Raw genomic sequence first — 14,587 nt, forward strand, 5'->3', positions numbered from 1 at the left:
CATCTAGTTCTCATTTGAGAATGGAGGTAGGAATCTTCACCCCTACTTCATAGGTAAGGGAATTAAGGATCAGAGAAGTTAAGTTCCTAGTTCATTGTCACACAGCTAACAAAAGGCAGAGCTAGAATTGAAATCCAGGTTGGACTCCACTGTTTGCCAGGAGAGGCAGAAGAGAAAGAGAGATGAAGAGGGAAAAGAGAGAGGAAAGGGAGAAAAGGAGGAGGAAATGGTAAGGACCACAGTCAAATCGAGTCTTTCTCACTTTGCATTGATATCCTCTTGTAACTACTGCTTCCAAGGTACTGGATTCATTGTATGTAACCAGCGCTCCATGCCCCTCTTCTCCCTTCCTCTACCAGGAGCCCTGGGGATAATAGGATGAGGTCTCCCATCTCAAGCAGTGCCCCTGAGGTCTTTTGGCAGATATGGGGCATGTGACTCTCTGGGTTTGGTGTCCATAGTAACCATCCCTGTGGCCTCCATCTGAGCATCCAGGATGGAAAAGGCAGCATTATCACTTGGAGAAGGCCAGCTGAAAGGAGCAACGTCAGATACTAAGGGAGGTGTAGCCAAGTTCACCTGGTAGAGGCAAAAGGGGAGGAGCTGGTGAACAGAGGGGCCATGAAAGTAACCAGAAAAAAACCCAGCTTGACATGAAGGAAGCAGAGGTCCAGATATCTTGCTCATTGCAAAACCTCCCTTTGTCCCATATCCTTTCTAGAATGTGCAGGTTTTCTATTTTCCAACCCCATGGAGGTTTGGGCAGATAAACTGACAGTAGATAAACTGACAATGCTCTGTGATTTTACACCAAAGAAAATAATAAAAAAAGATATAGTGAGATAGTTATAAAATACTAATATGATACTTTTTTTTTTTCTCCTGCGGTACACGGGCCTCTCACCGCTGCGGCCTCTCCCACTGTGGAGCACAGGCTCCAGACGCGCAGGCTCAGCGGTCATGGCTCACGGGACCAGCCGCTCCGCGGCATGTGGGATCTTCCCGGACCGGGGCAGGAACACGCGTCCCCTGCATCGGCAGGCGGACTCTCAACCACTGTGCCACCAGGGAAGCCCTATGATACATTTTTAATGGCTGGTCATGCTGACTGTCCATTGGTTCTACACCATTGTTTTAGGGTAGAACAGAAAAAAAAAAGAAAAAAAAAATCAAGTGTTAAGTGTTGATTTCCAAAATAGGCACTTTTTGTAGATAAGAGTTATGAAGCCCAAGGCTTCCATCTGCATGATCTGGATGTTGAGAGAACAAAGTTTTTATACAACCTGCTGTCCAAGGTTTGGAGCACTGAGAATTGTGTGCTTCACTCTAAGCCAGTGGTTCTCAGAGTGTGGTCCTTGGACCTGCAGCGTCAGCATCACCTGAGAACAGTTGACCTAAAATAATAAAACAGCCAGTTATTATTTTACCAGCAAAATGAGTTTATTCGAAACAGCAAAGAATTGCAACTTGGGACAGGCAATCTATGGCAAACCACAGGCAAGTCTAGAGAACAGAGAGGTCTTTTATAGAGGAGAAGGGGGAGTTGGGAGGAGCTGTTATAAACAGAGTCCATTGGAGGAAACTGGGAGTTCAAAGTGTAATGGCTTTTCATTGGCTGAGCTGTGACAGTCTCTCATTGGCTGGAATGTTGCCCAGCAAGGAGTTCTTCCTCCTGCTGGGTAATAAAGTAATAACCTTCTTCCTATTGGAGATGCAAAGTACCTCTCTTTCAGATGGGTCTGCAATTCCTCTAGTGGTCGGGCATGAGAGCATCCCCTTCTGGCCTTCTGACTCCATTTAAAATGAGGTTTCTCTTTATTAATTTCCAGAGAACCTATTAGAAATGCAGTTTCTCAGGAGCCAACCCAATCGTACTTTAGGTTCCTATGGCTGCTGTAACAAATCACAAAAAAACTTAGCAGCTTAAGACAACAGACATTTATTATTTTACAGTTCTGGAGGTCAGAATTCTGAAACGGGTCATACAACGGTAAAGTCAGCAGAGCTGTGTTCCTTCTGGAGGCTCAAGGGGAGAATTCATTTCCTGCCTTTTCCAGCTTCCAAAGGTCTTCTGTATTTCTTTGCTTGTGGCTGCATCACTCTGACCTCTGCCTCCTTCATCTTATCTCCTTTGACTCTTACCCTCCTGACTCACTGTTTTAAGGAACTTGTGATGACATTGGACAGGATCATCCAGGTAATCCAGGATCATCTCCCATCTCAAGATCCTTAACTTAATCATGTCTGCAAGGTCCCTTTTGCCATGTGAGGGTCACATATTCACAGGCTCCAGGAATTCTTGTGCCATTATCATTAGCCATACATCAGACCATTATTCTACCGACCATACCTACTAAATCAGAAATTCTGGGGGTGGGCCCAGCAACTTGTGTTGTAATGAGCCCTCCAGGAGATGCACACCTGAGTTTGAGAACCACTGCTCTAAGCCATAGAGTAAGCAAGCTGCGGGATTTGCGGTCAGGTCACAGAAGGAGAGGGAATCTCTTTGAGGACAGTGGGAGAGAGCTGGAGACATCAGACAGGGTCTACTTTCTGTTCCGCAGCCTCCCAGGGGTTGAAATCACTGTGAGGCATGGGGAGAAGGTGCTGAATACTGACCCAGGGGGGTCTGAGAATCCTGGATCAGAGAAGCTACTAGCTGGTTTCCCATAGGAGTGCTTCCACACTACCTTCGGGTTACCTTGATAGAGAGAGAGAGTAGTGAAGAGAGTACTACTGGAGAGAGCAGCAAAGAGCTCCAGAATGAAGACCCAGTGCACCTGTGGGGTGGTTCGGGGAATACTGTAGCAGAGGCCACTTGAGCTAGGGGCTAAAGCGAGGATGAGAAATGCAACCAGAGACCAATGAAGATGAGACAACGCTGCTTTCCTGGTGCCAGGAAAATACACCAGCTCCTACGAACCCAGATTCTTAGGATTAGGGCAAGGAAAAGAAGAAGAGATGGCAGGGGAGGGGATCTTGCATTCCACTGCACATTCATCCGGAAGACCCTGTTTTAAACCAGAAGAGACTAAGTTACCTGAAAGTATTAATAAGCATTAAAATATATTTCAGTTTTAGCACAATACCTATAGGTTCTCAGAAAACAAGAGACAAGTATTACATATGAAATCCAGGCCCTGACCACGTCTGCACAGTAAATGATGCCCCTGGTTTACTGTAAGAAACCAGTAAGAGCTAATGGCAGAGGGAAGCCCCCAATATATCCACAATTCATCGTATTCTTGGCGGAAGGCATGATGAACAGGTAATTCAACAACAGGACTCCTGGCAAAAAGTATTTTATCTTCCCCAGTCCTGCTTTCTGCTCAAGGGCAGGATATAAGGTACATTTAATACCTGGCCACACAGCATCATATGCAAATTGCATGCAAACCCTCACCCACTCCCCTTTATCTCTTCCCTTTCTGTATTTTCCCAATGCTGGCAGAGGCAAGTGGGTCATCCTCACAACCCAGGATAAGAGGAAGGAATTAGAAAAAAGCATCCAGGGAAAATATGATTTCTTTTATTACATAGGGAGCTGATAAAGACCTACAAATAAACTTTACTATACTATTGAATGGAACATTAAATTTCATCAGTTTCATTACACTGGTGATAAAGACCATGTTTTGGAATGCCATTCTGGATGGTGTAATTCTGAGGAAGAGTAATTCCATGCAAACAGCTCTGACGAGGTGCTGATATCTCCTGCCCAGTAAAATTTCCCAGTCCAACTCACACACAGTCATCCACTCAGGGACCTAGGACCCCTGAACACCTGCTCTGGAGTGGCTCCAAATAATGTTTCTCTACTGATTTATCTTATAAGCCCATATTTCCCTCTGGGATCTCACGTGTAGTGGTGTCCCTGGCAGGACCAGGTAGGTGTTTCAGAGTCTCAGCTTAATACCCAGCTCAGAATTCCACAGCAAGAAATAAGAAGCAAAAGGAAGGGAGAGAGTTTGGGAACTAATGTAAAGGTTGAAGATATGTTTGTAGTCTGAAGTTGCTTACTCTTGCCTGCCCAGCATTCCTTTGGGGGAGGATTTTAGTGAGACTGTCACTCAATGGACTCTACATCCCCATCATAGGGGTGGGCATGTGACCCAGGCTGGCCAATCAACTCATACCCTTGGCTCCAGTGACTGGTTCGGGGCGGGGGGGCACATGACCCAAGAAGAACCAGTCATGGCTCCCGATGGTGGGAGGATTGCTAATGGGCTCTGGGAGAAAAAGGGTATCCTTTTCCATTATAATGTCCATGTTAAACTGAAGCCTCTAGAGCCCACAAAGAGGAGAGCCTGGTAGAGAATGAAGCCAGGATAGAGGAAAGTGGGCCAGAATGATGAGGAAAAACCAAAGTTTGATGAAATAGTTTGAGTCCCTTGATCTAGCTATACCTGCTGATCTACTGTTTGGACTGATTTCCAAATTGTGTGAGCGGATACATTTCCTTTAAACTATTTTGAGTTGGGTTTCTATCTTTTGCAACAGAATTAATTTCTGAGAAATATACACTTTAGGGAAGGATTCAGTGGAGAATGAAAACTAAAATAATGCTTGATGGAGAAAATAGGCAATGCCACGATATCCTAGGAGAGGAAGAAAGATGAGACTAAAGAAAAAAATAAAGGAGGTTAGGGTGGGTAATATTACTGTTTAGTGGCCCTCTTCCATAGAAAAGCAACTTTTCTGTTAAAATTTCCTTTGGGGTTTTATCCCCAAAGTCTGTGAGCACGGTCCCTCTGGAAAAAGGTGACACAAAATCCTTGCTGAGCCCCATGGTGGAAATCAAAGATTTCAGCTGATCACTGGCAATTCTAGACTACTGAAATCACACTTGGCTAAAAGAACAGTGTTAGGTACAGTGCACCTAGTGTGGTAAGACACCCTGTCCTGGATCATCACAAAACTTATTTACCATATTGCAAAATGAAGATGACGAAAGTGAGAATCCCAGCTTACCATGGGAAGCAGGAAGATCAACGAAGAAACTCAAGACTTTTGTTCTAAATTATTTGTTCTTCTCAGGTTATTCCATCCACGTGAGTGTTCTGGCCACCAGGTAATTGCCCTGGGGATTTACCAGAGAGATAATTTTGTTTAGCTCTACTTTCTGTTCTTCCTCCTATTTTGATAATAGGTAATGATTCACTGCTGGATATCATGTAACCTCTTTCTTTGACTTTGTCCTGTGCTCTCTCTCCTAACTATGCAAGATGAACTCATTCCATATAGAGAAGGTCTTAACTGGAAACATGTTATTTTTTAGACTGGGTATGATTTTTAGGTAAGACAAATGTTTGCACAAGACATTTTCATTGATGATCACAAAAGTTACACTTTCGTCTTGAACATTCATGGTATTCAAGCAAACTGGGACTGGAAAAGATCCTAAAAGGGCTACTGATATTAATACATGTCATTGCTATTGCAATGGCTGGAATTTTTTGGCTGGAGTGGGGGTAAGGGGGATGTTCTGTGGTTCAGCATCCACTTACCTTCCTATTTGGAAGTCATTCCCCAGTTGTGAGATCTTGGTGGAAAGCAATGCTTTTCCTCCAACTACGGAAGCCAGAGATCTAAAGCCTGCCTCTCCCAGAATCTTAACCTTTAGGACTTGGGCATCGTGAACAAATGTATGACCTTCCTAGGATATAGAATGTCGACTGAGGGATATGAAGAGTGATGACAGAAGTCTCCCACAAATGATAGTTGTTGCGTTTCCTGTTTCTTGACCCTTTGGAGGCACTTGGTCCCATCAATTCTATTTTTCAAACCTAGTCTTCCAGACTTGCCTTGATTAAGTGAATCTCATATATATATATATATATATATATATGAGATTGCACAAATTGCACAAATTTAACTTACAAAGCTCAACTCTTGAATAAGAGTTGATAAGTTGCACAAATTCAACTTAAAAAGCTCAACTCTTGGGATGATGAAAAAGTTCCAGAGATGGATAGTCGTTATAGTTGCATAGCACTGTGAATGTACTTTTTATGCCACTGCGTTACATACTTAAAAGTGGTTAAAATGATAAATTCGTATGGTATGTATATTTTACCACAATTTTTAAAGAACTCAGTTCTACTACATACTAGCTGTGTGCCTTTGGGCAAATTAACCTTCTAAGCCTGATTTCTTATCTAAAAAGGGAGATGATAACAGTACGAGCGTCATGGGGTTGCTGTAAGGATCGAATTCATTAATTCAAGTAAATTGCCCAACAGAGTTCCTGGCACATAGGAGGACAGAAATGATCGTTAGCTTAATAAATAAATAAATAAAGGCAGTAAAGATTCTTATCAGGAAGAATAGGAGGTGTGAACTTCATTGTTTGTCCGTGAAAGACTACCTTGTACTCTTGTGGGAGGAAGAAGCATTAGCCAATCATCAGCCGTCCCACCATCCAGCCTCAACCTAGAAAGGACACACCAAGGACACACTTCAACAACAAACATTTATTTCTCACAGTTCTGGAGTGTGGCAAGTCCAAGATCAACGTGCCAGCAGATATGGTGTCTGGAGAAGACCCGCTTCCTGGTTTGCAGATGGCCATCTTCTTGCATCTTCATGTGGCAGAGAGAGAGAAAAGCAAGCTCTTTCCTTTCTCGTCTTCTAAGGGCACTAATCCCATCATGAGGGCTCTACCCTCATGAACTAATTACCTCCCCAAAGTTCCACTCCTAATACCGTCACATTGTGGGGTAGGTTTTCAACATATGAATTTGGAGGGGATGCATTCAGCTCTTAACACTCTCTAAAAATAATTCCAAAATACCCATATTATACCACCATGCTGCTTTGCTACCAAGAGTGTGACGTGTTTGGAGCAATATTAACCAGAATTCAAAACACAAAACAAAACGAACCACTGTGCAGGAGGAGGAGAGTTCTCCTTTGACCTTAAAATGGGAGAGACTAGTAGAGTCTCCCCAGTTCTTCTTATAAGCTTCCCTGGAAAAGTGTTCCCTCCCAACACCAGTCTTCCTTTCCTCTCCCAACATGCCCAGGTCAAATCTTAGTCTCACCCCTTACATTATAGCCTGAAGCCTTCCGTCCAGGGGAGGCCACCTAATGACTTGGGATTATGAAGTTGTTTCTCAGTAGAAACCAAAAAAGGAGAGATGGGCATCCAGGGCCTGCCTGGGTCCCCATGCTACTGCGTCCCTGCAGGTGAGGCAGACTCCTAGACAGAGCGAGAGGAGGAGTGGGCTTTTGGGATGGTACACTCTGTCCCTCTTTGTAGAGGGTGCATCCTTCTGGAGCCATTCACCCTGAGGACCCATGAAAATGTGGGGCTGTGTTTTGGGAGTGGGCCTTTGAAAACACTGTGGCGATGAGGAGGAGATAATTAAAATACTTGTGGTTGTAAGCAATGGAAACTGAGTTCTGACTCTGAACAAAATGGGAGTTGTTTATATATATATAAAATCTCAAACAAATGCAGAGTGAGCATGCCCCAAAGTTTTATTTAACTCATAATGAGAGAACCAGTGGGATGGCAGAGCTGGCTTCAAAGAGGATATGAGAACTGATATATAAAATATAGCGCTCTTAAAATAATAGAAGGATGCTAGAATTAGACTGCTAAATGCAATACAAAACTGCAAGACTGGTTAAGGTTCTACAAACAATATGTTCATACTGTTTGGGTCTATATTCTCGGCTGATCAGAAATCACCTGCATCTCTACTGCATAAAAATATTGTAATTTGCACCCTCCAAGTTTTTTCCAAGTTACTATCTACCATTGCAGAACTGGGTCCCTGGTCAATATGTAAGTTCACATTTCCTTGGAGGGTCAGGTGGTTCTTAGAGGGCTTTTAGACAATGCTCTGGCCTGATACTAGAAAGATCACAGATGTCGTTGTGCCTTATTTCCAAGTTTTGGGTGACATTTTCATAATAATAACCAAGGTAGGGATTGATGAGCAATCAGAAATTGTTTTCCACCAAGCCTTAGATAAGGCCTCAGATGCTTCTCCAGAACTGTGCTCCATGCAGCCACTACCAGTTGATGAGAACTAGTGCAAGGGACGAAATTGATTTGCCATCCACCTTGGCTTGGTTTAGAAGTTCCAGATAGCTTCTCCCACAGCTGGCTGAGGCTATTCCAATGACTCAGTCAAAGCTCTGGCTTAGCCACGAGGAAAGACCTATACAAGCATCATCTCTCAGTGAAAGAAGGTGAGAGGCCAAAGGAAGTGGGAGGTCAAAGGAAACTATTTTTTTTCATCCTAGATGAATGTTCACTTGCTCTTCCTAAAGTCAGGATTTCATAGATAAGCTACATGGCTTCAGAGCCATTTATGTCAGGCTGATGGGATGCTTTGATTGTTCTTAGTGTAGAGAGTTGTGTGTTAATGGGTGAGGAGCTTGGAAGGGGATGGGAGATTTGCTCTTAGTTACACTGGGTGCTGCTAATGACCTTACAGGGCGTATGGTCCATCCATCCAGTCAACGGACTTGTTATAATCAAGAGAAATGGGAAGATTAGACCCCTGAGGAGAAGCAATCATCCTTCATTCATTCCAAGGCATCCCCTGGCACCTACTATGTGCCAAGCTTTATTGAAGTCCATTGGAAGCTGTCAGTGAGTCTCTCCCCTAGAAAGACCATGAGATGCTACCATAAAACAAGTTTCCTTTGTGAGCTACACCAAGGCCCACGTGCTTCTGGTCTATTGGCAGCTAGAGGGAAGACTTAAGTACTGTGTCAGTGTCCTTCCTTGGAGTGTTCTTTCTTATAATGACACAGTGTTTAAATTGTCAACAAAAACTCCTGCTTGAAAATTACACTTGACATTTATATTTCTATGCAAAATTGGGAAGAAGTTGGTACATCAATGTTTCAAATAAGGTAAGAGAACACTAATTCAGTGTCATCATAGGTCTTTCATTTCTGTCCTGAGTGAAATGATAAAAAGGGACAGGAAATTTCCCCTCCCAGGACAGCTGTGAATGGTCAGGTGAAGAACAGCACAAGGAGGCAGAGGCTGGAAGCTGAGCAGGTGATACCTGGCATTGTGATTTTTATGCAGTAAAGGGAAAGTGGAAGATGTGACCCATCTCTGTGTCTTGGTGTCTTGTGACTTCTGCTTCACTGTTCATTATGAGTGAAATTCCTACCCTATTGAGAGATGGGAGACAGCCCCACTTTGGTAGACCATGAAGCAACTGCGCTGGGTGAGAAGCTATGGGAGGGTGGGGTGGGTCCAAAGCAAAGAAGACAGCCCCTGCCCTCCCAGAACTCACCAGGAGACAGGAATATACCAAGACTATCAGCCTTCTCAGGGTCAACGTCCACAAGGACATTGAAACTAGAGGGTGTCAACAAGAGAAACATCCTAAGATCATAGGTAAGAAGATTAATTACACCATGCAAATACTAATCAAAAAAAAGTTGGCATAGCTATACCAATGCCAGACAAAGTAGACTCTAAGGGAAAGAGTGTTTCATACATTTTATATCCTGCGCACCCCAACTGGAGCCGAAATGTTTCTTCTCTGTGACTCCTGGCCACTCTGCCTTCTCTGATCTGCCCTGGGGTGTGAATGTCAAGCCAGAGCGTGGCTGTCCGCTTTGCCCATCCGTCCTACACTGTTAAAAGGAGGGAGTTCTGCCTCAACGCTGAACCTTAGGTTTTCGCTTTCATCTCTCACCCACTGCATTACCAACTCCTTCTCCTTCTCAACAAGTTTTTCTTGAGTTCCCACGCTATTCCAGGTACATCTGGGAACGAGATAGATGGATCCCTGCTCTCCTGGGAATTGACAGTATAATGAGGAAGAGAAACAAGCAGCGACTAAAGAGTCTGAGGTAAACGTGTGGTCATTGCTATTACTTTTGAGTGCACAGGGAGCTCTCCTGACCTATGACAAGGGGTTCCTGATTTTAGCTGTTTCCCACCAGGGCTCCAACCACCAAGCCAATTACCACTGGCTCTTCTGAAAAGATGCCAGTAGAGGATGAAACCCTTGACAATCAGCCCCAGGAGGTGTAAGAAGGATAACAGCCCTCTCTTGAATAACTGCTTGATGTTTCAGGCTGCTCAAGTCAACTCTAACTCAGATGTCTGCTGCTCCTAGACTCTTGAGAAGTGACTACCATCCCCATCCGACACCTCTGGGGAACGCTTGGCTCTGCTCAGGGGGCTGATTGTAAAGTCAGCCCCAATGTGGGGCCTCAGCACCCAGGTCTGCAGGCCCTGGGCCACAAGGAGGAACCTGTGTTCTGGCTTGAGGTGACAAACTGCAGAATCAGTTTGATCTGGTAATTGATTTTGAAACACCTGGGTCCAGGCCAGGTGGCGGAGTCCCATGAGGGAGTAAGGGACTCTCTAGCCAAAGCTGAGTGGATGGATGGAAATTGTCGGGCAGGGGTTGTGGCTGATTTTACATCATGTAACTTGCTGAACATCAGATAACAGGCCTCACTGAAAACTGGCTCATGCCTTTAGGCGGCTTCTTTCATACCTTCTTAGAAAATCCTGTAAATCAGGGCCCTGAATGGCTGCAGGGCTTCTGAATTCAGCCAAAGTCAGTTCCCTTCCTGTCTTCCCCAGGCTAGGTTTCAGGGTGGATGCTAGACTCTTTAGTACCTTTTGCAAATTAGTACACAATTTTACTAATTGTCCACTAGACAGACACAGTCCCAAGGATGTATGGCTTGTTAAGGGGAGTGAAGGCTGGGTTTCAGGTCCCTCTTACTGCCTTAGCAGGATGTGCTGTGAAATGTACAACCTGTGTAACCGTGCATGTCAGCCTTGCTGAGCTTTATGATGTCCAGGGACAGTTTCTATCATCCCTCCTTAAAATATGCACCTTGGGGGCTTCCCTGGTGGCGCAGTGGTTGAGAGTCCACCTGCCGATGCAGGGTACACGGGTTCGTGCCCCGGTCCGGGAAGATCCCACATGCCGCGGAGTGGCTGGGCCCGTGAGCCGTGGCCGCTGAGCCTGTGCGTCCGGAGCCTGTGCTCCGCAACGGGAGAGGCCACAGCAGTGAGAGGCCCGCGTACCGCAAAAAAAAAAAAAAAAAAAAAAAAGCACCTTGCAAGGACAGAGTTAGCATCAAACCCAAGGGGATGAGCAAGTAGCAATCAGAGAACAAAGGTAGTAATCCAGCTTCAATTCCACTTCCCTGGCGAAGCCTTCAGTTTTAGGGGCACCAGAAATGATTCTGGATCCTGAACAGGTACTGAAAAACCACAGAGACTCTAATAGGACACCCAGAAGGCAGGGCAAGTTTGGGGTTTCAAAGTCCAAACTAACAATCAAGGTGTGTTGTTATTACCTCTTACTTTGTGATCCTCAACATCTTGGAGGAGGCAGCCTGGAAAGCATTTCTAGGGGAAGAAGACGAGGAGACTGGGATGGGAAAGCAAGGAGATGATGGGTGGAGCAGAGGCTGGAGGTGGTGGGAGGGAATGGGGCAAACATATAGGGGAAGGGGCGCAACAAGAAAAAGAAGAGAGGGTAAGCGGGGGGTGGGGGGGACGGAGGTCGGTTGTAGAGCAGGGGGATGAGGAATCTTGGCTGGATAACATTCTATCTTTCTCAGGTTGAAGTCAGTACAATCCAGAATGCTGAAGGGGCTGAAGGTCTAGAGTGGTAATGGAGGACCTCTCTGAGGAGGTTACATTTAGGCTAAGAGCAAAGGTTGAAAGGAATTAGTGGACATAATCATTTCAAACAGAGAGTTTTTAAATTGAGTATTACTTCATGTATGAGAGACACACACACACATACCACACCCCTTAAGCACATGGCTCAAAGAGTTTTGAGAAATGAATAGAGCTGTGTAGCCCACGTTGGTGGGAGTAGAGATCAAGGTTCACTTTTTTCCATACAGACATCCAGGTGTTCCTGAACCATTTGTTGAAAAGACTTTACCTTCCTCACTGAGTTGCTGTCATACTTCGTAAAAAATTTACCGGTCATACAGTTATGGGTCTATTTCTGGATTCTCCTCTATTCCATTGATATATTTGTCTATCTTATGCCAATACCATGTGCTTTTTCTTTTTTCCCCCTCTTTTTCTCTCTTTTATTTTCGACCTCCTTTTTTCAACTTGACTATATTCTACTTCAATTCCTTTGGTGGTTACTCAAAATTTTAACAGGTACACTTAAGGGTTTTTTCTTTTTTTTTTTTTTGCGGTACGCGGGACTCTCACTGTTGTGGCCTCTCCCATTGCGGACGGAGCACAGGCTCCGGACGTGCAGGCCCAGCGGCCATGGCTCACGGGCCCAGCCGCTCCACGGCATGTGGGATCTTCCCGGACCGGGGCATGAACCCGTGTCCCCTGCATCGGCAGGCGGACTCTCAACCACTGCGCCACCAGGGAAGCCCTTTTTCTTTTTTAATAAATTTATTTATTTATTTTTGGCTGCATTGGGTCTTTGTTGCTGCGCATGGTCTTTCTCTAGTTGCGGTGAGCGGGGGCTACTCTTCGTTGCGGTGCACGGGCTTCTCACTGCCGTGGCTTCTCTTGTTGCGGAGCAGAGGCTCTAGGTGTGCGGGCTTCAGCAGTTGTGGCACGTGGGCTTAGTAGTTGTCGCTTGCGGGCTCTAGAGCACAGGCTCAGTAGTTGTGGCACATGGACTTAGTTGCTCCACGGCATATGGAATCTTCCAGGACCAGGGATTGAACCCGTGTCCCCTGCATTGGCAGGCGGATTCTTAACCACTGTGCCACCAGGGAAGCCCCTGGTGTTATTTTTTAAACCAGATAATTAGACTATTTACAATCAATGCATATTTAAAAATTTTAAATAATTACACAACTTACAATCAATGCACATGTAGACTGTCCAATCAATTTTTGCTGATTTCTGTCCTCACTAATTCTTCTCTACATGACACAACATCTGTCTTTATTTTCCTAGTTCCATTTTTTAATACTTTTTTCAGGGAGGGTCTGTGAAGAATAATAGCTCTTGATCTCTGGGTTTCTGAAAATGAATTTCAATCCAGAGTTCTATGCTCAAATGAGCTATCATCACGAGTGATTCCATTTCTGGGCATGAGTTCAAGGTCTAGTTCCCAAAGGATTTATCTTATAGACAGCCTCACATGAGTCACACAGCTGTTTTCTTCTTCTTTTTTTTAAGACAATTTTTTAGAAAGAGGTTTTAGGTTCATAGCAAAGTTCAGGGGAGAGTACAGAGATTTGTAATATAACCACTGTCCCCACACATACATAGCCTCCCCCACTATCCATATCCCCCACCACAGTGGTACATTTGTTACAAATGATGAACCTACATTGACTCGTCATAATCACCCGAAGTACAGAATTTGCCTCAGGTTTTACTGACGTCGTACATTCTACGGGTTTGGATAAGTGTGTAATGACATGTATCCACCACTGTAGTATTGTACAGATAGTTTCACGGCCCTAAAAATCCTCTGTGCCCTGCCTATTCATCCACCCTTCCTCCCTCCCCTGGCAACCACTGATCTTTTGACTGTCTCCATAGTTTTGCCTTTCCCAGAATGTCACAGAATTGGAATCATCCAGTATGTAGCCTTTTCAGATTGATTTCTTTCACACAGTAACGTACATTTACGTTTCCTCCCTATCTCTTCATGGCTTGATAGCTCATTTCTTCTTAGCACTGAATAACATTCCATTGTCTGGATGGACCAGTTTATTTATCCCTTCACCTACTGAAGGACATCTTGGTTGCTGCCAAGTTTGGGGAATCATGAATAAAGCTGTGGTAAACATCTGTGTGCAGGTTTTTGTGTGGACATATTTTCAACACCCTTGGGTAAATACCAAGGAGCGTGATTGCTGGATCAGATGGTAAGAATGTATTTCAGTTTTGTAAGAAACTGCCGAATTGTTTTCCGAAGTGGCTGCACCACTTTGCATTCCCGGGCCACACAGTTCTGATTTCTGCTTGTTGCTGGGGCTAAGTTCCCCTGGTGGCCACGGGAACATTTTGTCTTTTGTTTTCAGGTTTGGCTATATGTTTTTAAACTTGGGGCGTAGTCGTCTGTATCTGTTTAGTCCTCCATCTTGGGCAGACTTGTTTACACTCAGAAACAAGCACTACCGAGACAGAGGACAAAGCAAGTGTACAAACCCTACTGAGGAGAGAGGTTTGGAGAGAAGGCCGTCTGATTGTATGGTCATAAGAGACTGAGAGCTAATAAGGTGAGATTACAAAGGCAGGTCTGAACCACACAGGGCCAGGGTAAGGAGTTTTGAGTTTATTCCCAGTGTGGTGGAAAACCATAGAAACATTTTAAGTAGAGAAAGTGACATGATTGATTTCGAGATTTAAAAAGTAATTTGGCATTTATTGCTGGCTTTCTCATTCTCTTTACTTATCTAGCTTCTGAGAGCCCCTGATTTTACTTTCATATACATATGGCTGTTTCCACAGCCTCCAAGCATTTACATTTTGAGAATGCCTTCCAAAATATAAATAAAAGTTTCCAACATTAGTCTGCAGAAAAGAAGAAATCATGGTAAAGAACTGGACTAATACTGGGTTATAAATTGCATGACTCAAAGGAAGCAAAAATGTAATTTGCATTAGTTTTAGCCAAATCTTAGTAAA

General features: G+C 44.4%; 1 protein-coding gene across 1 annotated transcript in view; it reads left to right on the forward strand.

Moving 5' to 3' along the window:
• The window catches only part of HSD17B2 (hydroxysteroid 17-beta dehydrogenase 2), a 71,367-nt gene extending 61,349 nt beyond the window's left edge, over positions 1-10,018 (forward strand). Inside the window, exons 6-8 of the mRNA XM_060129820.1 lie at positions 5,038-5,071; positions 9,742-9,834; positions 9,928-10,018. Coding sequence (XP_059985803.1) covers positions 5,038-5,071; positions 9,742-9,834; positions 9,928-10,018 — 218 coding nt within the window. The remainder of the gene's footprint in view (positions 1-5,037; positions 5,072-9,741; positions 9,835-9,927) is intronic.
• The last annotated feature ends 4,569 nt before the right edge of the window (positions 10,019-14,587 follow it).

This window comes from Lagenorhynchus albirostris, chromosome 19 (assembly GCF_949774975.1).
Source record: "Lagenorhynchus albirostris chromosome 19, mLagAlb1.1, whole genome shotgun sequence".
In the NCBI taxonomy this organism is placed as follows: domain Eukaryota; kingdom Metazoa; phylum Chordata; class Mammalia; order Artiodactyla; family Delphinidae; genus Lagenorhynchus; species Lagenorhynchus albirostris.